The sequence below is a fragment of the Misgurnus anguillicaudatus genome, chromosome 5, assembly GCF_027580225.2.
Source record: "Misgurnus anguillicaudatus chromosome 5, ASM2758022v2, whole genome shotgun sequence".
In the NCBI taxonomy this organism is placed as follows: domain Eukaryota; kingdom Metazoa; phylum Chordata; class Actinopteri; order Cypriniformes; family Cobitidae; genus Misgurnus; species Misgurnus anguillicaudatus.
Window position 1 is genome coordinate 40,204,601 of NC_073341.2, and position 27,979 is coordinate 40,232,579.

Genomic DNA, 27,979 nt, shown 5'->3' on the forward strand with positions numbered 1-27,979 from the left:
TTAAATGTGACCCAATGTGTTTAAACCTAGCTAAAATCGTTTATTTGTGATTTTATGTTTTCTACATAAAATCATGATCTTGTATAATATTGATATAAAATATAACCTTGATATCTTTAATATTGACCGAGTAAGATCATAAATGAAACCAAACTTTGATGCTCCAGCAGGCATACGACTGACCTTCAAGGTTGAAATATGGTTCTTGTTTCAACATTGATACAACGTTAATAAAACAGTTAATGCTAAATGGTTAATAAAATGCTTCAAAATCAACGTTGAAATTTGGTTGAAATAATGTTAGTTGTATGATCAACGTTGATGGTTAATGCTAAATGGGATATCAATGTTGATTCAGTTTGCAAAATCAATGCATATTTCAACGTTAAATGCAATGACCTTAATTCACCCATGTTGAAAGTGAGGCGTTGAAACGACGTCACAATATCAACGTTGATTCAATTTGCAAAATCAAAAGGTAATTCAACCTTGTCCTTGACATTAATTCAATCAATGTTAAAATGCCGACTTGGATCTTATCATGAAATTATGAGACTTTAACCTGGATTTCAGAGACCGGATCACGCATTTCAACAGCTCATAAAGTGTTTGTACTGTACTAGTGAAGAGGTAACCAGGAGGTGTGCTTTAACATTTATTAACTATTGGGATCGGTTTGGTAAATGTGGATTTAGAAATGGCCCAACGCTTTTCCTGCAAACGGACATGAGAATTTGAAGATTTCATAAAGGTTCAGCAGAGGTTTCATAACAATGAGAGTTTACAAACAAGAACATATGTGGTAAGACCTGGTACATACCAAGCCTTCCAATCAGCCCCTCCTATAGCAGTCTTCCCGTAAACCCAAGCATTACTTCCTCATTCTCCAGCCCATTCACATAGAGACAAGTAAATACTTGCACTTTCTTCCTCTTTTCTCAGCTCCTGTATAATAGGTGGCCTGTTGTACACAAATTATACATTAAATGAACAGGACACTAAATAAACCGTGCACCAATATTCGTAGAAGACGAGTTCCTTCATAATGCATGAATGCTTCTTCACTGTTGTGGGTACAAACATGACACAAACATTTCATGGAAAGACGTTTCATGTTTTTGCAGTGAATACTGCATGGTGCATGGATTTTAATAATACTGGTGAATGACTTCACGTGACCGACAGTTTGAACACTTAAATACAACGAAAATACAAAGCTCCTATATCGAAGGTAGGAGAGCGTTGGGATAGCAGAGCAAAGGTCATGGGTTTAATTTACATGAAGAAATATAAATAAATAATATACCATAAGTCATTTTGGATAAAATCATTGCATTAAATAATTCATTTTTTTACTTTTATTTATTTAAAGAGAAATTTGGTTTTGAATGCTAATATACTGTATAAATTATCTATGTTGTCAGGTTTAAAAAACCTGATAAACTACCAATCTCATTTGATGGAAACTGTACCTATTTGACGTATGAATTAGCATGATGTGAATCATACAACAGTGTATGAATATCTTAAAATCATGAAACTGCACATTTAACCCCATACAGGCCGTAGTAAATCATACAATGACATAATCTGAATTCATACAAATGTGTATGTTATGAGATTGTGTCGAAACTACCGCTATGCGTTTTCTACCAGGACACCTGCTTGAAATTCCTACATGCATCAAAATCACAGGGTTTAAAGTAATGGCACGAAACGGCTTAGAAAATTGAAACAAGTTCTGAGAAAGGGTCTAACATTTGTTTGCAGTAACTACATGTCAGTCACATGCATGTGGCAACCAAGCGTACTTTCTAGGTTCATCATACATGTATGACCGTGCGGGTTTTCCGGATGACAAAATACTTATGTAAACACTTGGGTCTGAGCGGCACGTGATGAAATGTCATGAACTTTAACATACCACTGATTTTGTAAGAGATAAAAAGGCCACATTTCCCTTACTGGCATTATGTAGCAGAGGACACGCTGTTGAGGAGGATTTCCTGTTCATCTTCATTGGCAGAATTTCAGCCTCTGTGTTACAACATGAGAGGAAACATGAGGAAAGTGTGTGGTGTCGAACGTGATATCATCTAAAAACACAAAACACGTGGACAACCAGTGAGCGGTAGCAGTTGTAATCATAATCAAATTAAAGAGCGCAATAAAATATCATTGGTCATTAAAGGAAACCTTGAGGACCTTTGGTCACAATGACATCTTTTCACATTAGATTTGAACTTTAGCCTTCCTAAAACTTGATCGTGCACATCAGATCTCCTTGTACTGTTCATGTGATGACAGGGTGTGTTTTTATGATGCCTGACAGATTGTACATCTGTCCCGTGTTTCACCATAACCCACAACAATGCCATACAAGTTAAGTCGAACATTATTTGCAGATTGCAGCAGTCTGAAACCACAAAAGTCTGAGGTAACGATGTACTTATGATCTGTCTCTATGGAAAAAACAAAAACAACACAATATTGATCTTATAGCTCTGAAGACATCTTTCAAACATGGTAAGTATAGCGTCACATTTCCGGCTGAAGTCAGAGGTATTCAGGCCGATCACAATGTACAGATTAGCTGGCCAATCAGACAAATGTCCCTTTTCAGATCAATGAGCTTTGTACAAAATCAAAGCGTTTCAGGAAGATTTGGAGCTACAAAAAATGTGTTTTTTTTCAACCATAAATCACGCAAACACATTGTATTATACTAACTCAGTGGTTCTCAAACTTTTTCTGCGTGTGGCCCCTTTTGTGCACGATGCATTCCTTCACGGCCCCCAAGAAAATTTATGACAAAAAACAGTTCTAAAACTTCACATTTTAATTAAACAAAACATTAAATTATACAATGTAGTGCTGCCTTGTTTTTTTTTAGGTTTAATTTCACAGAATTCATGATAAATTAATGTATTTTATAAAATGTCATAAAACTGGGGCCCCCCTGGCACCATCTCGTGGCCCCCCTGGGGGCCTAGGACCCCAGTTTGAGAACCACTGTACTAAATATACAAAATAACATTTTTTAGCAATGAAATAGGTGCACTTAAAAAAAAAATCCCATTAACACACAAACTAATAAAATATATATAAGTCAGGTGTCAAGTCTGAAATGTTTATATCATGAATTTTTATATGATAAATTTATATTAAACAAACTTTTCAAAGTTTCAAAGCTAGCATATGACAGGCAGAGGCGGACACTATTTAAGTATTATTACTTTCTACGTAAAAGTACATTTTCATGTATTTGTATTTTATCAGTGTTTTCTTTGGAAAACAAACATTCCAAAGCATATTATCATAATTTTTACTACATTTCATAATTTCAAGATTTTATTGGATATTTAATATTTAAGTACATTAAACATCTAGTATTTTTTTTACTTTTACTTAAGTAAAAAGTACTTTTGTACTTCAACTCAAGAAAGTGAAAGTACACAATGTTTATGTAATTAAATACATTTTAATATGCAATATAAAGGAATACATAGTATGATTTTATGCTTTAAAATGTAGTGAAAATTTTTTAGTAAAGTAAAATTAATTTTTTGCCAAGACAAACACTCTGATAAAACACAGATGCTTGGAAAATGTACTCAAAGTACTCAAGTAGTGTCCGCCTTTGAAAGTACAAAATATAAATTAAATAAGAACACATTATGTAGGTGATCTCAATTGCAAAATCCTTCTAAAACATTTGCTCGCTAAAAATATACTGGCTGTCAGATTTACCAAATGTCAGATTTTGTAAAACCACTCAGGTAAAAATTGTATGATTTACACATAATAAGTAATTTATTACACATCCTCACATGCAATATTTTGTTTTTTATTTACTGTTTATTTTAATGTAAGCATATGTACCTCAATAAGCAACTATTGACATAATGTACTTAAACGGTCCTGCATGTTGACTAATACAAATTAGTGACATCATCAATGACCCAATGTGCATTAGGCCAGGGTTCATCATAGTGCCTTGAAATACTGATTCACAAACTCTAGTGACCATAAGTGGGTCACTGCCAACATCTACTCTGACATAATTCATTATTTTCTCCTCATAAGACATTTGCACAACATTTTCTGTTTTGTTAGACAACATGGCTGTTCTGAATGGCTTGAAAGATGCTTTTGTCGCTGTATTTATCTCCAGCAGGAGCTTTAGCAGTGCGAGGATCATCTATATAACTGGGGTCTTTGTCTCAAGAGAAAAATCTGATGCTTTGCATTATGTTCTGCATTTGATCTCTTTACTGTCTATAGAGAGGTAACGACCATTGTTTATTTGGGCGAGTGAAACTTTACTGTCATTGGACTGTTCAAAATACAGAAGAGGTCAAGGAAGACGCCTCAGTTATTTCCTCAGTTCCTCCTCTCTTCCAGTCAATGTACTGCGGCTGTGACCTACTTCCTTCCTTCTGTGACCCACATCCTTCACTTTCACACTGACCTACCGCTTACATCCGCCGGCGGTGCCAGGATCAACCCGGCTTCTTGTATAACTCTCAGCCTGTGAAGAGCATAAGTCCTAAGTCTCTCTCTCTCTCTCTCTCTCTCTCTCTTTCATACACACAAACTGTGGGTGGTTTAGACAGAGACATATAGTGCTATTGAGTTCATGCTCCTTATGTATGTCTACATGACTGTATCAGACTCTGAGAACAAGACATCAGTGAGAGACATAAATTGTGATTTTCCACTGTTGTTAGTGAGTATGGAAAGTAAAGTTAAAGTCCTTTCTTATTTTCCTAAACATCACTGAGAAGCTTTTATCCAAAGCGACTTATTGTGCAACTTAAAGGGACACTCCAAAAAAATATGCTCATTTTCCAGCTCCCCCAGAATTAAACATTTGATTTTTACCATTTTGAAATCCAATCAGCTGATCTCCGGGACTGGTGCTAGGACTTTTACATAGCTTAGCATAATCCATTGAATCTGATTAGACCATTAGCATAGCGCTAAAAAATAACCAAAGAGTTTATATATTTTTCCTATTTAAAACTTGACTCTTCTGTAGTTTCATCGTGTACTAAGACCGACGGAAAATTAAAAGTTGTGATTTTCTAGGCAGATATGACTAGGACTATACTCTTATTTTGGCTTAATAATCAGTGACTTTGCAGCTGTAACATGACTGCGGGAGGTGCAATGATATTATGCAGCAGCCGAAAATAGTCCCCTTAGTAACTTTCAATGGCAGGGGACTATTTTTGGGCAGTTCGTAATATCACTACGCCTGCTGCAGCCATGTTACGGCAGTAAAGTCCTTGATCATTACGCCAGAATGAGAGTATAGTTCCTAACCATATCTGCCTAGAAAATCACAACTTTTATTTTTTTCTCGGTCTTAGTACACAAGCTAACTACAGAAGAGTCAAGTTTTAAATAGGAAAAATATAGAAACTCTTTGGTTATTTTTAGCGCAATGCTAATGGTCTAATCAGATTCAATAGATTGTGCTAAGCTATGCTAAAAGTGCTAGCGCCAGACCCGGAGATCCGATAAATGGATTCAAAAACTGTAAAAATCAAAAGTTTAACTCTAGGGGTGCTGGAAAATTAGCATATTTTTAAAAATAGTGGAACGTCCCTTTAATATATTTGTATTTCTAATATGTTAACATTTGTCTCATTTGTGTCTATTTTAATTATAGTACACATTTGATTCTTTAATTAAACACAACTGAGAACTCAATGAAGTCTCACAATCTCTAAGCGTTATCTCTAAATGGACTTTAATGAGTGTAGTTTTTCCCTTTGGAGTAACATGACATTCAATGTTGTTGTATAGCCAGCTATTATCTTTCCAGCAGGTTGCTGACCAGACACAGAAACCTGACCGGTGCATGTACTCGATAACCCCTATAGACAAAACACACACACACACACACACACACACACACACAGACAAAACTCCACAAAACCCACAAACAAAAGGAATTACTAGGAAAAAAAGCAGCATTCCAAAGATGCCAGGCCTTCCTGAAGGACGCAGGCAGTGTGACCTTTCATCTGTTTCTTTCATCTCTCTTGTGTGTGTGTGTGTGTGTGTGTAGGGGGGGGGGGTAATGAAAGGCGACTCTTCAAGCGGGAGGGTCTCTAAACCAAACACAGGAGCGTGAACTCATTCACACCCGAAACACTCATTCCCATCAGCACTATTGACACAAACATGATAAAAACCTCAAAAGTTTCCATATCAGCTCTTCAGGACGTCGTAAATGGAAAAATTTGCTGATGGTTGAAGGTCAACAACATCACATTAGTGGCAATAAATAAACTCTGATAAACTCATTGTGAGAAGTGAAGTGTTACAATATGAGTGTCAAGGTATCTCTTCCCTATTGAAGGTCTTTGTAGAGAAGAATAGCAAAGCTTTGAGTCAACAAGTTCCTAGAATCACAGGTGCTTTATTTCCAGAGTGTTTTCACAGGAATCATAATTTTTAATTTTCCACTTAGGATGTTTAGCTTACACAACTGACCTGGGCAATTTCATACATCTCTAGCTATTGTTTTTTTAAACTGTTTAAAGCTTTTTGTTTTTGCATTCTGATCATGTAAACTTTTGTTAACATTGCATGCATCACTTATCTATTTACAATATGTTGTTAAATAAATGTTACATTACTTTTGTTTGTGTATAAAACAAATTAATGCAATTATAAAGATAAGGCTCTGTCACAAATATATTGAAAAATGCATTTTGTTCAACAGGACATTAGGATTAAAAATGATAAATATTTTAGCTGTAGTGGATAGTTTTACATAACAACAGTTGCAGGGTTTCTTGTAAATGCTATTTTTTTGCTATTGTTTCTTGTAAATGTCCCTTCATCTCATAAAGAGGTCCCTGCATTTATTTGTGGATACTGCCATCTAGTGTTCAGATTGAGGAATATCATGCCGTAAAAATGGATCATACTCATAAACTGTAACAATGTTTTGAGATAAAATATATAAAATTAAAGCTTCTTTAAGGCATTTATTTTTTTAAGTTTTTTTTATAAAAGATGATCTAGCAATGTCTGCGATAAACTGACTTTTTGGTAGCGATGAATGATATTGATATAAAATAAACTAATAAATAAAACAAATCACTACAAAACCCTTCAGATAATGCTTGTGGTGTACAAGTCATAAACTAATAAGCATATAAACAATCTAACATAAAATTTGATATTCATGTTTATATTTATGTTTATGTTATGAACTGTATATTTTATCATTTTGGGTTTTTTATATGCTACATTGCAAGGTTTTTACACTTTAAGCAGTACTACAACACATTTTATAAATAATTTCCACTTTGCTCTGCTATTGCTTATATAAATATTGTGATACATTTAATGTGCATTTAAAAAAAAGCAATCATAATCTTTATAATCGTTATACTTTTCTTTAGAAAAATTCTCTGGCAAAAAAAGTTTTTAAATATATGCAAATACATTTTTTAGAAAGTAAAGCTTAAATAAAAATACATTTTTGAATTTGAAAATTTATATTAAAATATATTTCAAAATGTATTTCAGGGGCAAAAATACATTTCTAATTTTACAATCCATACAGCAAAAATATATTTTTTCTGACCAAAATATAAAAAGTTTTTACATAAAATGTATAAAGTATAAGTATAAACTATATAAATATGTATAAAATATAAAATTATAAGTATATTTTTGCAGTTGAAAATAATTTTTATTGAACCTTTTCAAACCTTTTATGTTTACAGATTTTTAACACACAACGTTTTACTTCTAATGCAACGTGAATATAAATGCTTTAAAATGTATGTACTTTTAAAATATACATAAATGGTGTATAAAATACATATATTGGTGAAAAATACATTTTTGTAAACATGTTTAAAAATATATTCCAGCACATATATTTTTTGGTCATTTTATGTATGTTTTGAAATATATTTAAAATTATATTAAAAATATATTTTTCTTTCTTTCTTTTTCTTTCTTTCTTTCTTTCTTTCTTTCTTTCTTTCTTTCTTTCTTTCTTTCTTTCTTTCTTTCTTTCTTTCTTTCTTTCTTTCTTTCTTTCTTTTTTCTTTCTTTCTTTCTTTCTTGACTAACACCGAGTTATCACAATCTAATCGTAATAACCGCTGTGGTTAACAGTTTAACCCGTCAGTTTAACTGAAAACTGTTCATGAATAAACTCAGGATATACGCACGCAACCTGTCTGAACTAAATTACGCGACCCGTTGAATAAAGCTCAAATCCCATTGGTCCGCTTCAATACACCTGTTCATCTCAGCCAATCACAGCGCGACCTCGAGCACCTCCAAGATGGCGGCGTCCATCCAGAACAGCTGTCAGCTCATTTTATGTTGACAAAACGCGAGCAATAACTCATCGAAACAAAGTAAAACACACGACGAAACGAATAAGAGAGTTTCGGCCACTGGACATGTCGGTTACAGGCGGGTTGCCAGGTTTCATAGCGGTTTAAGAGAGACGGTAATCGGTTCTTCTGCTATGGCCACCGACAACAGGATTCATTTCTGGAGAAGAAACGCAAAGGTTCCCGGAAGGTGACTTTAATCATCTTATTCCTCTTTAAAGTATCTTAACGACATTGTTTTATACTTCAGATGATAAATATAGATGTAATTTTCAGCTCTGACAGCCTGCTTTGTTTACTGAACCTTATGTTTGTGTTTCAAAATCTTGTGAGCTGCCTGCCTAGACAGCATTTTTGATTCTCACAAGTGAGATTATTTAGGACATAACAGTTATTGTGTTATTAATCTGTAGCCATATGATTACAGATTTATGGCTTTCTAATGTCAGCCTTTACTACATTTACCATGGTAACCATAACACTCATCCAAACGAGTTGTTTGTGTTAAAGTGAAACTAACAAAGTTTTGACAGTGTTTACTAGAATTAATGTGAATAAGAGAAACACTGTTGCATGTCTTTGCATTTGTAGTTTACAGATATGATTGTAACTCTCAGAGCTGTCCTGTATGTTTCGACTTTTTGTTTTGACTGGACAGAGTTTATTGACTTTTATGAGAATCAGTTCATCTGATTCTTTTTATGAATGAGATGATGTCTTGCATCAAAGCACAAGTGATGACTACACAGTTTGACTTTTACTTTTGGCCGTTGCATAATCGTTCAAAAGAGGAACTCGCATGCAACCAGTTTTCTTCTATTCTTGCAGTGTCAAACTTTAAACTTTTAAACTTTGTTTATATGTTTATGAGGGCCTTTTAAAATAGTTTTTCATGTTTTATAAAAGCATAATTAACATTTATATAGAAAAGAGCGACAGCAATAAGGTAACACTTTACAATAAGGTTGTATTTGTTAACATTAGTAAATGCATTTACTATAAAGTAACAATAAGCAAAATAATTCATCATCATTTATTAATCTTTGTTAATGATACAATACAGTTATTCATTGTTTATGGTGCATTAACTAATGTTAACAGTTCAACTTTTGATTTTAACATGTATTGGCAAATGATGAAATGAACTAAGAATGATAATTGCTGTAGAAGTATGTTTCATTGTTAGTTCGTGTTAACTAATGCATTAACTAATGTTGAGGTGGTTTTCCGGACAGGGATAAGCTTAAGCCAAAATAGGCACTAGTTAAATTAGGATATTTAATTAATTTTTAAAAGTATAATTTATAAATAAACATTACTGATGGGCATCTTGAGACACAACACTTGCACTGATATATTTTAAGATATGATATGGCAAATTGTTTTCGATCAAGAAAACGCTAACATTTAAGTTAGTCTGGGACTAGGCTTAAGCCCTGTCTGGAAAACCGCCCTGTTAACAAATACAACCTTATTGTAGAGTGTTACCGAAATAATGCAAAACGGAAAGAAAAAAAGTGAAGAAGAATACGGTTGCAAAATATCTGGGAATTTTGGAATCTTTTCATAGAAATACACAGGAATATATGGGAATTGTGGCACACACACATGGATGAGGCAGATGTCAAGGAAGCTAATGTATGTGTGTGATAATGTTTGTATAAATTACCCGAAATGAACAAATAATTTCCTTTAATTTCTTAAGTTTCCAACTTGGAATATTTCCAAATTTCCTCAGCTTTAGAAGAAACCTTGACAGCCTTTAAGCTAAAAAAAACCAGATTAAATCAGATTAAAGCATTAAGATAATATGAAGTGCCCTTACATTTCACAAAATACATGATCTGCATTATCACTGAGATTCCTTGAGATATATTATAGGATATAATTATTATATGCTCTACCACTGAGGTACATTAAGTTACCATAAAGTTACTGAAACGTCATTACAATAGCTTCTGCTTAGTTTATTAACTTCACCTTGACTAGATCATATAATGAAGTATATATATATAGTATGTGATGAAGGATTGATCTATGCTCTGCACATACAACTTAATCTCTTTGTAGGTTGTGTAGATGTGTGCAACTACAAGAAGATTTTTAGAAAACAAACTGTAGTATTGTCAGTTTTATATTCGATGTACCAGTGAGGCGTGTGGTTCTTAAGATATGCAAATTAATGAATCAACGCCTCTACTCTAGATAATGACACAAGTGTTTGTTTGTTTAATGTAGGAAGAAGAGATTAAGTCCCACACACTGCAATAGCTTCCAAAATCCCTTAAATCTATTTAAACTTGTAAATATTTGGTCTCATGATAAATACATTCAACTTTTTAAACAAATAATTTGCATCGCAATCAGCTTTACTGTAAAGTAAATCTCATGAAGATGTCTATGGCCGAGCACCTTGGTAGTGCTTATGGCAGAAAACGGATGGAAATCCCCTTAGAGATGAGCAGAAAGATTAGCAGGCCGAGCAGAAGCGTCTCTTATTGTTTGGGCGTGGTTGCATTTTAAGATGATTTGAATAGCATATTTAGGGTGGATCCGTTTCAGTTGGTTGACACATAGTGGGTGTGGCATGAGTTGATAAGGGGGGTGGCCACCTTTCCTCTACTTATCTTAGTCAACAGAATGGGATGAAATTGCATGTTTTCAGTGTGACTTTCTTAAGGGAAGTTTTTGATTTCATTATGATTTTACTCTGTTAGCGTGTGAAAAGCCATGCATGTACTTGTGTAGAGGATATGCCATACACATTTCCTTTGTCTTATTTGGGCGACTCCTCTCCCAGGAGGCACAGGATAGTGTCTTCAAAATCTTGCTGCCGAAAGTAGTAGGTCATTCGGGTACTTTTCACCTAGTGTTTTTCGAAAACTATGAATTCGGAATGCTATTTGCCTTGCCTACTACATAGTATAGAAATAGCCGATTTTGGACGCAGATAACAGTGCTCCTCTGTTACCAATATTTCATCAGGCTGCTTGCTTGCATATCTGGAAGTAATTTCCCTTTTTTATTCAACCTAGCTCTGTAAAATTCGACGAGTTGTGTTTTAAATGCACCATGCTTTGTTTTTGCCAATTATCTCGCAGTCCCATTTGCACACAATGCATTTACTAGTGTAATGGTTTCAGCTGTTATCAACAGAAGAAATGGCCAAACTGTTAATTTTCCCTTCAATGACACGACCGTACGCATTGCCTGTGTTACCTTGAGGATTCTGCTTAGCACTGCAATGTTTAAACTTATCCCACCATTGTGCGGGAAATTGTGCGATAACTCACAGTAGCCTCTTATGTTGTAGGTTTATTAATCTGTTTGTCTTGTAGTAATACGGGGAACCAACAGTTCCTTGGGTTTTAATACGAGATGTATTTTATGCTGTCACTGCTCAAGAATTGCTGTAAACTCGGTTAGACCTCTTTACTTTCCCTTTGTTTCTGGGTGACACATTGAATAACCACAATATACTTTGTCTTAAAATGTTTTAGTGGTATAAAATGAAGCAGCATTGTGTGCGTCACACAATGTCAATTCATTTAATGTGGTTTTATTTGTCATTAGATCAATTTCACGACCCATGCTTGTCTCTTGATTTGCAATTATTAGACATTTTATGAGACGTGTCGTGCAGGTAACGCTTTACAATACGGTTCCATTTATATAGCTGAGTAAATGCATTATTTAACATTAACCATCAATAAGCAGTATATTTGTAGCATTTATTAGTCATTGGTAATGCAAGTTAATACCACTACAATAGTTCATTTTTTATGATAATACCATTACAATAGTTAATAATTTGTATTAATTCATTGTGCATTAACTAAGTTTTGTTTGCATAATAATATTTTACTACATTTTTAAATAAACTAATGTTAACAAATGCAACCTTATTGAAGTTTTGCTGACATTAAATTTGCCAAAGAATTCTTTAAAATAATGTTAATGTCGTTCTCTGATATCTACATGAATAATCATGTTGAGCTCTGCTCTGATTGGCTGTTGCTCAGAGCAGCTCCTTTAGTAGCTCTGTGTGTGTGTAAACAGATTTTATGTTTGAGTCTGTATCAGATAAAGATACAGATTTTGAGGAATAATCAATTGTTTAGAGATTGTTAATGGACGTCATTACCATGTACAGAACTTTTATTATTCATTTACTATGCCAACGTAAATACGGTTTTAAATTTTAAGGCACCTTTAACTATCAGACAAGCCATTTAGTGGATAGTGGCCAGGAAACTCCTTCAATACAATCCAAACAATAAATTGCTGATTTTATTACTTTACTTATGCATTTGGCAGACGCTTTTATCCAAAGCGACTTACAGTGCATTACAAGATACACATTTTGTTATCAGTGGCCTATGTGTGTTTCCTCGAACCCATGACCTTTTGCGCTTCTCACGCTATACCACTAAGTTATACAGGTACAGATTTTCTTAAACTTTTTTTACAATGTTGTTGGGTAAGTTACTCAAAAAGTATTTAATTACTATTTTCTTTTGAAATCCTATTTAATAAATGATACAAGGATAGGCATAAAACGTCTCTTTTAATTCTTTCGAATAAATAATATAAAACTTCGTAAATTATTGTAGTCACACTTTAGGGTCCAATTATCACTATTAACCAACTATTATACTTTTGCTCAATATACTTCTAATTACTGCTTATCAATACTAAGTAAAGTAGTTGTTAAGTTTAAGTATTGGTGGGAATAATTGGGGAGGATTCAGGCTGTAGAATAAAATCTTTGCAGAATAATGCAATAATATGTTAGCTTTTTAACTACTATCATACAGCCAATATACCAGTAATATTAATTCTACTAACCTGGTAATATAGTATTTAAAGTAAGAAAAATACATGCAAAGCATGCATTTTAATGTAAGACTTTAATTTTGATGTTAAATTCATTATTGTATAGGGAAAATTATTTAAATTACTTGGTAACTAGGTACACCCAACACTGATTTTCATCTAATTTATAATTAGGAATGAGTTAATGTGTTTGACTGGTACACATGTATGTTGCCCAGCTCTGTGTTAATTGTAGCCCACGTAAGCTTTTCTTCCTCTCAGTTTACAGCCGGTATATGGAGCACAGCACCCTCCTCTGGATCCACGGAGACACCGTCAGTAAGTCCTGTAACAGTAATGTCAAGAAATCCTGCGGTTCCTTCAACAAACGTGTTTTGTGTGCAACATTTGCATCTTTTTCAACTTTTTAATTTTATTTTGTTCAAAGTTGATCTATTTTGACTTTTATTTTTAATAGTCATGAGCTATATGTCATTCAGTTTATTCTGTGCAATATATCTGCTTTCAAATGTTGTTTGTGTTTGCACTTTTCAGATTTAGGGGCAGTTTCCCGGATAGGGTTTATTCTAGTCCCAGACTAAAATGCATGTTTAAGATGCCCTAATTTAATCTTGCCCTGATGTATATATTAGTGCCATTGTTTTGTCTTAATATACTTACGAGTGTTGTTGTTTTTTGTAAGGTATGTTTGTAAAAAGTACTTTAATTTTTTAATATAAGGTTTAGTCCTGGATTAATCTAAACTCTGTCTGGGAAACTGCCCCATAAAGTTGATCTCTTTTGTATTGTCTTTTTTTGTTATAGTCATGAACTCTGTTATTTTGTTCATTTTGTGCAATATATCTGCTTTCAAATGTTGTTTATTTGTGTTTGCACTTTTTCAGAATTAACCCAGGTTTCATAGTCAAGGCTTAAGCAGGCCCGGATTAGCACAATGTTGTGCCCTAGGGTGACCACATTTAAAGTGCCCCCCACATATTTTAAAGGTCTAGTCATTCAGGTCTCCAGACTAACCTTTTTTTACTAGGAGCACTGTAACCCCTCACTGAAACTTTTAGGAGTGCATGCAGAAAATTTTAGGGGCACATCTTAAATCAGCCTGCAATGCAATGTATCACATTTTCCCCAAAATACTGACAAATACTTTGATATTAAACATGGCGTCATGTACAATTGATCAAACTTTCAAATTTAGCCCTAAGAGAAGGGTTCTTGGGTTCTCCAGGGTTAAAATCGAGGCTATTAATGGATTGTGCTGCATACCATGTTGGAGACCACTGACATAGACCCATTGGTAGATTAACTGAGCGCATGGTGATATAAAAGGATTGACGCGTCTTGCAAATGAGCTGTCAAACCCTGGTTGCACATTCTGTTTTTGGCACGGGGTGCCCCGTGATGCTGCCCCCTCGCAAAATGCCACCCATGATGTCGCCCATGCCTAAATCCACAACTGCACACTTGTGACATGAATAACAACTAAAAGAAATTCCAAATTTGCTGTCTCAAAAACTAGGTTGCGGTCTGGAGCCCTTGGTGCCCCCAATTGCTGGTGCCCCAGGGCACTCGCCCAATCCCGTCTATGGATAATCCAGCCCTGGGTTTAAGCCTAGTTCTAGACTGAAACACGTTTGAGCCGTCTCAAGTAAAAATGACTTCCACTGACAGATCTTAAAATATGCCAGCACCATAGATTTGTCTCAATATACACCCTAATTTAACTAAGGCCTAGTCCTGACTTTAGCTAAGCCTTGTCTGTTTTGTATTTATTTATTTATTTATTGAAGTTTATGTCAGTCTGTTTATTCTGTGCAATGCAACTGCTTTCAAAAGTTGTTTATTTGTGTTTGCACTTTTCAGATTTAAAGACCCTCCTAAAGCCAGTAATGTAAACACCAAATCCAAAAAGCCGTCGTCGTTCCATGAATTTGCACGGAGTACCAATGATGCGTGGGACATTGATGATGAAGAGGATGATGGTGTATTCAGTCTCAAACAGACCTCATCCTCACCCGTCCAATCACGGTCCATGCCTCAAACTCCCAGCCTGAAACTCTCCAAAGCTCTGGAGGACACAGAGCCACAGCTCCACCTACCAGAGAGGCAGGAGCCAATCAGCACAGAGCCTGATTTAGATCAACTAGACATTGAGAGTGGTTCAACCAATGGCAGGGTGGTGAAATCCTGTAGTGAAGCCCAGCTAAACATTAATGCAGGTGTGCAAGTTTAAGCTATCATTTTATAAGTTTAACTTGTATGCAAATTCATAAAGGATGTTTCAAATGTGAGTTGGCTATACTTTAAATGGTCAGTATTTGTATCTTTTTGTTTCATTCTTCATGCCAATACAGCACGCAATACCCTGCATAAACAGCAGTCACTTCCTGTACGGCCCATCATACCGTTGGTTGCCCGCATTTCGGACCAAAACGCCTCAGGAGCTCCACCCATGACAGTGAGAGAGAAAACTCGATTGGATAAATTTAAACAGTTGCTTGCAAGTCCCAACACAGACCTGGGTAAGTTAAATAAAGTTGGTGAATTTGTTCTAGTATTAAAAGTAGGGCTGCAATTAACGATTATTTTCATAATCGATTAATCGGGCGATTATTTTTCGAATAGTTGACTAATCGGATAAAACATAAATATTACTCAGTTATTCATTTTTCGCTTATTATAGCTAAATAAGGCACTATGTTTGTGTATTCATGTGTAGAAGTGTAGCTTTAAAAGTGAAACAGTTTAAAAAAAAGCCCAATTCAGAACTCCATCAAAAGGCAGAGGACTTGGCAACGGTGCGGTCTGGGCAGCGCTGGCTTGCTTTTAAACAAGCTTGTTGCATGCTGAGAAGAGGAAGCGCCTGATAAGGGTGCAGCTTGCATTGTATGAAGAAACACAATACTACAGAGTTTTACTAATATAATCTTTTTGATTTTGATATCTTAAGCCTTAAATAAAAAATGTTTGTGCAGCTTTTAAGTAGTAAAACAAATTTAAATGTCAAAATATAAATAAACAAAACTAATTGAATCTTCAGGGATGTGCTGGTGAGGATATTCTGCCACAGATTAATAAACTAATTTTAATCTTCTACTTTAAACCTTGATGAGAGTTAACATAATTTGTTATTAACAAAATAAATTAGTTGATTAGTTTCTTATTCATACAATTTGTTTAATAAAAACCCTACAACAATTAAACAAATACAAACACAAACTCATTTATATTAAATAAATTAAACTATCATTAAGGGGATAGTTTACCCAAAAATATAAATTCTGTTATCATTTACTCACTTTCATGTTGTTACAAACCTGAATACATTTCTTTGTTCTGATGAACACAAAGGAAAATATTTTGAGGAATGTTTGTAAACAAACCATTCATGAGCCCCATTCACTTCCATAGTAGGAAAAAGAATACTATGGAAGTAAATGGGGTCCACAAATGGTTTGGTTACAAACATTTCTCAAAATATCTTTGTGTTATACAGATTTGTAACCACATGAGAGTGAGTAAATGATGACAGAATTTAATTTTTTGGGTGAACTATCACTTTAACCAGCATTCTTTTGTGCTTTTGCTTTCATCATTGTCCCGTCAGGGTTGCCAGGTCCACGTAACTAAACCAGCCCAACGGCCATTAAAAATTTGTCCAAAAGTGTCCCAATGACCAAAAAACCAACAACTAATGAAATAAATCATCTCTAACCAGAAAAAAACATCAACCTGCAGAAACAGTTTACAGGGTTCCACGAGTCCTTAAAATGCTTGAAAGTTTGTGAATCTGGGGAAAAAATTCAAGGCCCTGGGAAGTTTTTGGAAATATACATACATAGATACAGGTAATTGAAAGTGTTTGAATCTTTTTTATGCAAGAAGTTTTCTGGAAAAAGTTGTGTTTGACACATGAAGACGTTTTGAGTTACGTATGTAACTGTTGTTCCCTGAGAAGGGAACAAGACGCTGCGTCTCCCTTTCCATACATCCTGCGTCCCTGTAACGCCGTCTTTGGCAATATTTCAGATAGCGATATATGGGGGTATTGGACCTGGAAAGTCCTTGAAAGGTCCTAGAATTTGAAATTAACTAAGGTGTGGGAACCCTGAGTTTAAAAAAAGCCCAATTCAGAACTCTGTTGAAACAGAGGACCTGGCAACGGTGCGGTCTGGGCAACGCTGGCTTGCTTTTAAACAAGCTGGTTGCACGGTGAGAAGAAGAAGCGCCTGATAAACGTGCAGTTTGCCTTGTATGACGAAACAGCGCCTGACTTTAATTATAAGCGCACAGTTTACGCTGCATAAAGCAGACGTGTGTCCGTGCTGTCTGACGGTGATGCGGGAGCATGTGACGTCATAAGGAATTATCGATTTTATCAAGTAGGGTTGCAGCTCTAATTAAAAGATGAGTGAGACAAACTGGACACTTATTTGTTTTGACTGGTGATTTTAACTGAGAGATACGCAGTAATACAAATGTAGAAACTCAAAATTCAGCTGGGGACATAAATCAGCAAATTTAATATGACGCAGAAGCTTCTGCAAACTGGTGTGTAAACAAACACGTAAGTAGTTAAACTTGGGTAATTTCACCCACTTTCTGCCTTATGGCAAAACTACTTAATGAACATTACATCACCTTATTAGTATTCACGAGCCAAGCTCTAAAGGACTAACATTTGTCTCTACCAATTTTCAGGTTGTTTCTAATCCCCTGGTTGATTTTAAGATATTAAAGTCCTTCATTCGTTGTACCATTTCAAAAGCACCCCCTCCTGTTTCCCCGCCTCTAGCCGAATCACTTTGCCAGGTAGGATGGTGTTTGATGGCAGGACGGATGAGTCTCGTCGGTGGTGTTAACCCAGTCTTCCTGAATTCACGCTGAGAAGCCCTTCTGTTCGCTCTACGCTCCAACCGATCGTGTCTTCGAGCGCACCTGCGATAACAAGTTCTGCGTGTGCTTCTGCTCATTTGTGCCACGGATACCATGAGGATCGTATCAAAGAAACTCACTCATCCTCCATTCATAACAAAGTTTCAACCTCCGCACGCTCCGAGCATCCTGACTGACAGGCCCAAATCACCGGGGAATGAAGCTCATCCGTCATTGGAGAAAAATAATGCTTATGCACCGCTTTCACTGCACCTTATGAAAAATGTGCTTGTGATATAGTTGGAGGGGGTTCCTTGTACAGAATCCGGGGTTCATAATGGCTTCTCAGATCTTTCATCATTTCGCTATCGTATTACGCTTGGCAGGTGTCCAATACCATTAGTATTTCGGGAGAGGTTTGATATCACAATGTTGTCAGATGTGTCTAAGCGAGACTTTGCATTTTCGTAGATGTCGTTTTTACGCCATTGATGGCGGTGACCTACAGAGCTGGGCGGGAGATCAAAATAATAAAATCCTCATGTAGACTTCACCACCTGTACAGGTTGCTGATATTTTGTCTAAAATAATCCACCTGCAGTGTGATGTTGTCCTTATAACAACAAAACAAATGTTAGAGAGAGAGAAAATGTGTCTCCAATTTATTTTCACATCTGTCTTTACCTGCTATGTATTGCAAGATCTTTTTGTCTTTACCGATAACATCACAGGCCTTGTGTAGTCTATAGCTATCATTTTAATAATCAATGTCTTATTGGAGTTGCCGTAGATCAACGCTGTGAAAGTTTGATTGTGTTTGTTTATTATTAAAAACATAATTGTTTATTGACTACTCATCCTCAATTGTAAATGAGAGTTTGGCCTGTCCTCCGATGAGAGATGATGTTTATTTGAAGTATATCTTCTATCACGGCCGTCAGATTAATTGTTGATGCTTTTATCTGTTAATTCAATTTACACCCTGATTGATTGAATGAATGTTTTATGTCTGTACTGTCGATGCTTCAGTAATTCATGTTTGGCTGTCTTTTTTATTTTTTTTGCACAGAGGAGTTACGAAAGCATAGTTGGTCGGGAATCCCACGTGAAGTTCGGCCAATTACGTGGAGACTGCTGTCGGTGAGTACTGACCAGTAATTTTACATTTTTATATACATCATTTAAATTCAAGATGATCAAGGCATTAAAATAGATAATAGCTTTGAGATAAAATCAGATATCAAACTCAAGTCACAGTTTTCAGGCTCTGGTTATAATAAAGGGCTGCACAATATATCATGTCGGCATCAACAGTGCAGTTTAAATGCATCTGCAATAACCACATAGCAGAACATACACGGATTTTTTTTAAATAAAAAAAAACACTATTTTGGACCCCTTTGCCAGTGGCACGCTATCTAAAAAAAGGTTTCAGACTGCAGAAGGAATCACAGATGTCTCTGTGAAAAATCAGTGAACTATACCAATAAAGTGTTTTTATAGTCATCTAGTGAAGTCATGCAGTATTCCTCACATCACAATATACATTGCAGAAAAACAAAACATTGCAATGTTAGTTCCCCCCAATATTATGCAGTCCCATAATGATTCCTGCTAGTACATTTTGTGTCATGATTGTCAAATGTTGTCATAATCCGTGTACATAATGTGTAAATCGGACATCCCCTAACGATACAACATGATGTGACCAGACGTCCCCGTTTTCCAGGGACAGTCCCGTTTTTTGGTGTTCTGTCCCCGACTGGAGCTGTCCCCGGAAATGTCCCCGTTTTACAGCACGTCCAAAACAACAAGCAAAAACACAGAAAAACCCGATCAACATGTAGCCTTTGTAGTACCAGACCGGAGCAATCATGTAATGATAATTTTCACCAGCAGAGGGGGCCGCGAGCTACTTGGTTTCGCGTCACTGCTCTAGCGAAGAAGAATTTACTACGAGTTTTGTGTAGGCAAAATATCTTTACATTTTGCATTATTCCTTCTGTTCTTCACATTTACAATGCTATGAAATCAGCTGAAGTAATACCTTAGAAGTAAGTTTTGATGAGATATGTCATAGGGATCGACTGATATGGATTTTTAAGTGCCAATGCCGATACCTATTTTTGTTTCATCAGCCTTAGCCGATGAACGATACAGGCTGCCGATTTTCTTGAGCCGATATATGAAGCCGATACTGCTTCATGAATTTACATCATAAAAATGACACAATAATGCCAAATGTCACAAGTCTCAATTTAAAAAAGAAACATTTAAAAAACTATATTTAACAAATAGTAAAAACAGGTGAGGGTACTATGAAACCATGAACTGCACTCTCCACAATGACGAGGAACTATCAGCAAAGGATATTGATTTCTAGAACTTTACTACTACAAATATATAGAGATGAGAAATATAAACCTGCATTGTCCAGCTATGATCAGTTGTTAGGCCGAGCATTCGATGTTGTCATGGAAAGGTTGGTTGTTTTTAGTCACATGACCTGCAATCGCTTGCGGCTTCCAGTACTCTGTCTGTAAATAATGCCGGAAAAAATCGGTGAACACAGCAGCCACGTATCGGCCGATACACATAAAACTCGCAAGAATCGGCCCGATATATCGGTCTATCACTAGTATGTCATATTTGTGCACAGAATAAAATAAGAAAAAAAATATAGATTTAGGCTACAGAAATTGTTCAATTAATTGAATTAGAAACACAAAAAATTACTTTCGTTTACATTTCCTTGATAAGCAAAATGACCGAAGAAAGTAAGTCTAGTTTTTAGACCAAAAATATCAAATTCGTTCTTAAAACAAGCAAAAAAATCTAACCCCATTGGCAGATTTTTTTGCTTGTTTTAAGCACAAATTCTTTGTTTTAAAGCTAGATTTGCTTTTGAAGAAAATGCATCTTGTTTTAAGAATTTTTAGATATTTGTTCTGAAAACAAGACAAAAATACTAAGTAAGAAAGTCATTTTTGCAAAAAAAAGGTTTTGTCCCCATTTTTAATTCATAGATGACAACAAATTAGATTTTAATTAGATTTTGACCATTGAACTAGGAAATGTACCCGGTTTTCATTTAAAAAATCTGGTCACCTTATTTTACAGTGTGTGCCAATTAAAAAATCTCTAATATGATTTAGATTAGTAGATTCATGGGTAAATTAATCGATTTATTGATATTTAATAATAATTAGTTACATTTATATAGCACTTTTCTGCAGCACTCAAAGCGCTTTACATATGAAAAGTGGATTCTCCTCAACCACCACCAAGCATCCACCTTAATGATGCGACGGCAGCCATATTGCACCAGAACGCACACCACACACCAGCTTATTAAGAGTGATATAGCCAGTGGTTCTCAAACTGGGGGCCGCAAGATGGTGCCGGGGGGGCCCAGTTTTATGACATTTTATAAAATACATTAATTTATCATGAATTCTGTGTAATTAAACCTAAAAAAAAACAAGGCTACTAACCAGCAGCACTACTTTGTATAATTTAATGTTTTGTTTAATTAAAATGTTACGTTTAAGAACAGTTTTTTGTCATACATTTTCTTTGGGGGGCCGCACGCTGAAAAAGTTTGAGAACCACTGATATAGCCAATTAGTATATATAAGGATGATTAGTAGACCAATGGGCAAGTTTGGCCAGGATGCCGGCGCACACCCCTACTTTTTTTCGAATGACATCCTGCGATTTTTAATGACCACAGAGAGTCAGGACCTCGTTTTAACGTCTCATTCGAAGGACGGTACTTTTTGACAGTATAGTGTCCCCGTCAATCCCTATACTGGGGTGTTAGGACCCACATAGACCACTGGGTGAGCACCCCCTGCTGGTCTCACTAACACCACTACCAGCGGCAACCTGGTTTTCCCAGGTGGTCTCCCATCCAAGTGCTGACCAGGCTCAGCCCTGCTTAGCTTCAGTGGGCAAGCTGTCTTGGGCTACAGGGTGATATGGCTGCTGGATAACTTTAGACAGTAAATGTTAGACAGTATCCAACAGCAGACACAAAGTTTTTTGCGTTTATCTTTTCGCTGCTTCGCTTTGTTGTTGCATCTCAATCTGATGCACATGCAGGCAGTATTGTCAGTTTACAGAAAATCACGTTTTGGCAGAAACGTGTAGATGGCCATAAGGGAGGGTGTCAAAATAAAGTTATTTATGATTGTGTTAGATTTTACTTGTGGCATCGATGCATCATATTTTTAGACAGTGAATGATGCATCAATCCATACCAATGTTTTGTTACACCCCTATTCTGTTATAACTGGCACTGTTCCGTGAGCGGGACACCTGAGTTTACTTCAATATCTTACATGTCAATTTTACTCTATCACGTCAAACTATATATATCATTAAAAAGGTCTAAGAAGTAGTTTAAAATGTAGTTTTCATATTTCAAAACATTTTAGCAGTGATAATAATGCAGTGACAGTAATTTATTAATTTGTGACAAGAGTATGCAGTAAACCGTTGACACCTAGTGGCCATTGTTGTTAAACCCACTAAAAGTGTAACACAAACCTCATTTTAAGTATAAAATATATACTTTATTGCGTTATTTTTAGTTATTACAATTAATTTAAACTGCTATAAAAAAATTTTATTTAATATTTTCACCTCCAACTTTAAAGTGTCTTCTTTAAAACAAGACCCCCCCACTAAAAAAGGTCTGCGGCAGTTTAGGGGGTTACTTTTGCTGGCTGTTTACTGTAAACATACATCACAAGACATCTGCTATAACTTTGTTTTCATTCTGCATTGAATATTAGAGGTTATAAAACTTGTGTTGCGTTCTCATTTTAATGTGCATTATTGATTTGTATTGCATTATTTCCCTTGGTGAGCAATTTATGTCACAGGAGGACTCGAGCGAGTCGCCGTGTTATGACTTCTTGTGCGAGGATGCTCGGCAAACCCTTTACAAGCCTCATTTGACTTTCTGGCACATGCTTACACAGTCAATAACACGCACCTCTAGGCTAAGCTGTATAAGCAGATCCCCACCTCAGCCCGGCTCTTTCAAGCTTCTCCTGCTTTATGTGATGTTTGTTAAGGATTAGACAGAGTAATTACAATTGTTGTAAGGTTACCGACGTAAATCCACAGTGCTACAAACAATGCTAAAGTGCCGAACAGAAGATTTATATATGCAGATTGCTATTACACATTTTTTTTGGAGAATGAAATGCATTATTTTCATGTTATGTCCATGCAGTAATGTGCAAAACCAACAAAGTGCAAAAGCATGTTTGCGTTTGCATATGACACATTGTCTTGCATTCAGTAACCTGATATAAACTGGACAAAGATGCAAATGCAATGCAAAAATGTATTTAAAATATAATGTGGTACCGAATGCAAACTCTGGAAACTCGTTTTAAGATCATTTCCGTTCACAGTGGAAAATTTAATAGCGTTATAATAGTTTGAAGGGCCGCCGATGGGGGATCCAAATGAGCGGACGCACGTATGCGTTTATTACTCGCCTAAAGCGACAGACATGTGCTGAATAAAGATTCAGATTCTGAATGTACGTTATTATTTATGTATTTCAAGTGGTTGACAACTGTGTGTGCTCATTAAAATGAGTTGGAAAAACAATAGGGGGGGAAGATGCTTTAAAAACAGTTTTTAAGAAACATGAGGGAGAGTCCTGACAACCATCTAACTGACAGCTTCAACGCCCCCATGTCTGCTCTACAAATATTTTGTATTTGTTTCCTTGTCTTCAGAGACGCGTCTGTAGCTGCTAACTATGCGCTTGCAGAATTGCATCCGGACTCTGTGTTAGTTTACAAGCTACATGATTAGAAGTTGAATGTTTCTGCCAGACTTGTGGATTTATTCTTGGCATATGAAGTCTAGTTTACTCTCTATTCGGTCTTCTTCACTTCATTTCTTGCTGCTTTTCAAATTAAGAGTTAGGGATTTGAACAAACCTCTAACAAAAGTATTAAAATACAAAAAGCTCAGATGCAAACCCCCCCTAAGTGTATATTTTGTAATGCACTGAAAGTCGCTTTGGATAAATTAATCTGCCAAATGCATAAATGTAATGTAAATGCAAAAATTTGGTCAATTTCCTAACATATTCAGTAAACCTTCTTTAACCAGAGACAAAAACTGTTGCACAATGACATGAGCATTAAAGGGGACATTGCATGAAAATCTGACTTTTTCCATGTTTAAGTGCTATAATTGGGTCCCCCAGTGCTTCTAAAATGTGAAAAAGATCAACCCAGTAACTTAGTTTTGGTAAACCATTCTCTGCATGCATATGAAAAAATAGGTTATTGAAATTTGGCTCCCCTTGTGATGTCAGAAGAGGATCTTATTAAAATAATACCGCCCCTTAATCAGCACCATCCAACCACAGCACTGCCATTTAGTACAGAGGTCAGCTCATTTGCATTTTAAAGGACACACCCAAAAACAGCACATTTTTGCTCCCATTTACAAAGTGCCAATTTTAACATGCTATAATAAATTATCTGTGGGGTATTTTGAGCTCAAACTTCACGTATGTACGTACTCTGGAGAAACCAAAGATTTATTTGACATCTTAAAGTCTTGTCAAATGTCCCCATTAAATAAGCACTATTTATGAGGCTATTATGTTTAGGTTCAGGAATGTCATTTGTTATTTCGCTAATAAGTCTGTAATTGAAATTACTTATTTTTACAAATGTCACTTTAATCGTTTCATTAACACATTTGACTGTATTTTGCTGCAAAAGCCTCTAAGTGCATGGAAAAAATCTCGTCTTTTGAAAAAGTCTCCAGTCACTCTTAATGTCCTTACTGAAAGAAAGTATAAGACTTTAAATGTAGTGTTCCTGTATAGCTCAGTGGTAGATTATTGTGTTAGTTGTGCAAAAGGTCATGGGTTTGAATTCCGGGAACACACATATTGATAAAAAATGTATATCTTGTAGTGCACTTCAAGTCGCTTTGGATGAAAGCGTCTGCCAAATGCATAAATGTAATGTAAATGTAAAATTTTTTAATATATTCAGTAAATCTCCTTTAACCAGAGAAAAAACTGTTGCACCATGGCATGAGCATTAAAGGGGACATATAATGAAAATCTGACTTATTCCAAGTGCTATAATTGGGTCCGCAGTGCTTCTATCAACCTGGAAAATGTAAAAAACTCGTTTTAGTTTTGGTAAACCATTTTCTGCACGCATGTGAAAAAAATAGCTCATTGAATTTTGGCTCCCCTTGTGATGTCAGAAGGGGACCTTATTATAATAACACCACCCCTTAATCTGCACTATCCAACCATGGCACTGGCATTTAGTGCAGAGATCAACTCATTTGCATTTTAAAGGACACACACAAAAACTACACATTTTTTTGCTCACACCTACAAAGTGGCAATTTTAACATTTTATAATAAATTATCGGTGAGGTATTTTGAGCTCAAACTTCACATGTGTACTCTGAGGACACCAAAGATTTATTTAATATCTTAAAGTCTTGTGAAATGTCCCCTTTAAATAAGCATTATTTATGAGGCTCTTATGTTTAGGTTCAGGAATTAAACTTGTTATTTCACCAATAAAAAGTTATTAGTGTGTAATTGAAAATACTTATTTTCACAAATGTTACTTTAGTCGTTTCATTAACACATTTGACTGTATTTTGCTCCAAAAGCCTCTAAGTGCATGCAAAAAATCTGTCCTTTTCAAAAAGTCTCCAGTCACTCTTATTGTCCTTACTGAAAGAAGGTATAATGCTTCGTTCAGACCAGCCGCGGTAGAGCACAAGTGAATTTAATGTTAAGTCAATGTAAAGGAGGTCTTTCAGCGCGAATTAAGCGTTGCCGCCTCTGCGACTCCGCTCGCTTCCTGTAATCACGTCACTACTAGAGCAAGCTCCTGATTGGTTGAAAATTCACGCTTAAATGACGTGAATTTAAGCGTGAATGTCTCAGTGACAAGATTTTTATTCTGTCAATTTTTTTATATATTCTGTAAATCTCTAAACCAGAGAAAAACCAGTGACACCGTGACAGACACGCACCGTCATTCATCTAATTCTTCTTCTGTGGACTTTGCTGAAAAATTGTTAAAAGGTGCTGTGTGAGATTTTAGTGGCCTCTAGCAGTGAAATTGTGAATTGCAACCAACGGCTCAATTCACTGCTCAACCTCCCTTTCAAAAGGCACAAAGAAGCTACAGTAGCCGCCACAGGACAAACATGTCGTTTCTGCGTACAATGCATACGTTGAATGGCTTGTGCACGTATTAAGCAGATTTGAAGCTAAAGTATTTGATAAATGTTTAGTACATGTCGAAAACATTCGGTCAATATCATTATCTCATTTTTGACGGAGGTGGCGTTTAGCTGCTTTTGCATCTGACCTCTTCATATATCTCTAGATATGTATTTAGTTGTCAGTAATGTGAGTTTGTGGACTTTATTATGAGAGCGCGTCTAAGGACATTACATAAATGTAATTGTAGATTTATGTTGTCTTGTTAGAAGCTTTTTAATTAAATGAGTACCACAACAAAAGGCAAAGAAAACATTATCCTCATGTTTATCTTGAAACATTATGCAATGTGAACATTACTTTGACACAATCACCACAGTTTATTGTTAATTGTAATGTAGATTTTTTTTGTTAGGCATTTGTGTAGTTAATTTAAAAGAATAAGTATTGTGAAAAGCACTATACAACTGACAGTAAATTGTCCTTTTTTTGATTAATGCACTAAAGCTACGGATAGAAACGGATAGAAAGCATAGAATGCAATACAGGAAGTCATTGTATTGAAATTACCCACTTTATATATTACAAAAGGCCTTTCTTTTATCCACCAGTTCCTGTGTGCTATTGAAGAGAATTTACATATGACTTTAATATCTTTGCTTTGCATTATTTATAAGTTTCGGTTATAGGGCAAGATCTCCATTTGAAAGATGTGGAGACAGTGGGAATACAAAATTTCTCTTTTAAAGGCTTGGGATTCCCATCTTATTTCTTCTCTCTCTGTTCTTTTTCTCAGGGCTACCTTCCAGCCAATAAGGAACGAAGGGATCTTGTTCTTCAAAGAAAGAGGGAGGAATATTTTGGCTTCATTGAGCAGTATTACCACTCCAGAACAGATGAAAACCACAGAGACACATATCGACAGGTAATGCTTAACTCAGCCTTTTACTGATTGATAACATGCCTATAATGTAATGAACATCTGATATGTGTGTGGTTTAACAAAAACAGTCTTCAAGGTTGAGGTTAAGCAAACATTGTGCTTCATTTCAATTCTGTCTTGTGTTATAAATCTAGCGCATCATCATATGCAGGAATTCCCGCAGAAAATGTGTTAGTTAAGGTGGTAGGGTTTTGCGGGTGGGCGGAGCTGGGGGCGTGGCAATCAAAGGCTTTTGTGCAGCGATTTTTTTTTTGGACGACCTAGTTAAGGCGGTAGGGTTTCACAGCTTAGGCGGGCCGCCCGAACTGCAAAGTGTTGCGGCAGGAAACCCTGATATGTGCAGATTAATAAATCGATGAAGTGTGTGATGCTGATGCGATGTCAGTGTGACAAGCTTAACGTTGTTTTGTTTAACTCTTTCCCCGCCATTCATGAGTTAACTCGTCAATTCAGGGAAAACGCTTTCCTGCCAATGAGTTTATCCGGCAATCCGTATTTCTGCTATTGTTCACCAGATGGCGCTCTTACCCAAGTTACACAAACCAGAAGCAACCGTCACGTAAAACATTTCAAACTCTGTGTATGTTTTGATCATTGCTCTTAATCGGATTTCTATCAAAGTCTTTCACAAAAACGCAATTATTTCAGCTTTTTGCTCAAAATTTGGTATTTCTAAAGAAACCTACCCATGTTTGA

At 35.8% G+C, this 27,979-nt stretch overlaps 1 protein-coding gene and 1 long non-coding RNA gene across 5 annotated transcripts in view; one reads left to right on the plus strand and one right to left on the minus strand.

The window, feature by feature from the left end:
- Window positions 1-27,979, minus strand: part of LOC141363996 (uncharacterized) — a 75,404-nt gene that overhangs the window by 22,575 nt on the left and 24,850 nt on the right. The window lies entirely within an intron of this gene.
- The window catches only part of tbc1d22b (TBC1 domain family, member 22B), an 81,568-nt gene continuing 61,746 nt past the window's right edge, over window positions 8,158-27,979 (plus strand). The window contains exons 1-6 of one of the 4 annotated variants that reach the window (XM_055167652.2): window positions 8,158-8,571; window positions 13,479-13,535; window positions 15,078-15,433; window positions 15,569-15,736; window positions 19,159-19,229; window positions 27,137-27,265. In XM_055167652.2, coding sequence (XP_055023627.2) covers window positions 8,516-8,571; window positions 13,479-13,535; window positions 15,078-15,433; window positions 15,569-15,736; window positions 19,159-19,229; window positions 27,137-27,265 — 837 coding nt within the window. In that variant the 5' untranslated portion in view covers window positions 8,158-8,515. The remainder of the gene's footprint in view (window positions 8,572-13,478; window positions 13,536-15,077; window positions 15,434-15,568; window positions 15,737-19,158; window positions 19,230-27,136; window positions 27,266-27,979) is intronic. The other 3 variants (XM_055167653.2, XM_055167651.2, XM_055167654.2) reach the window with 3 other exon arrangements.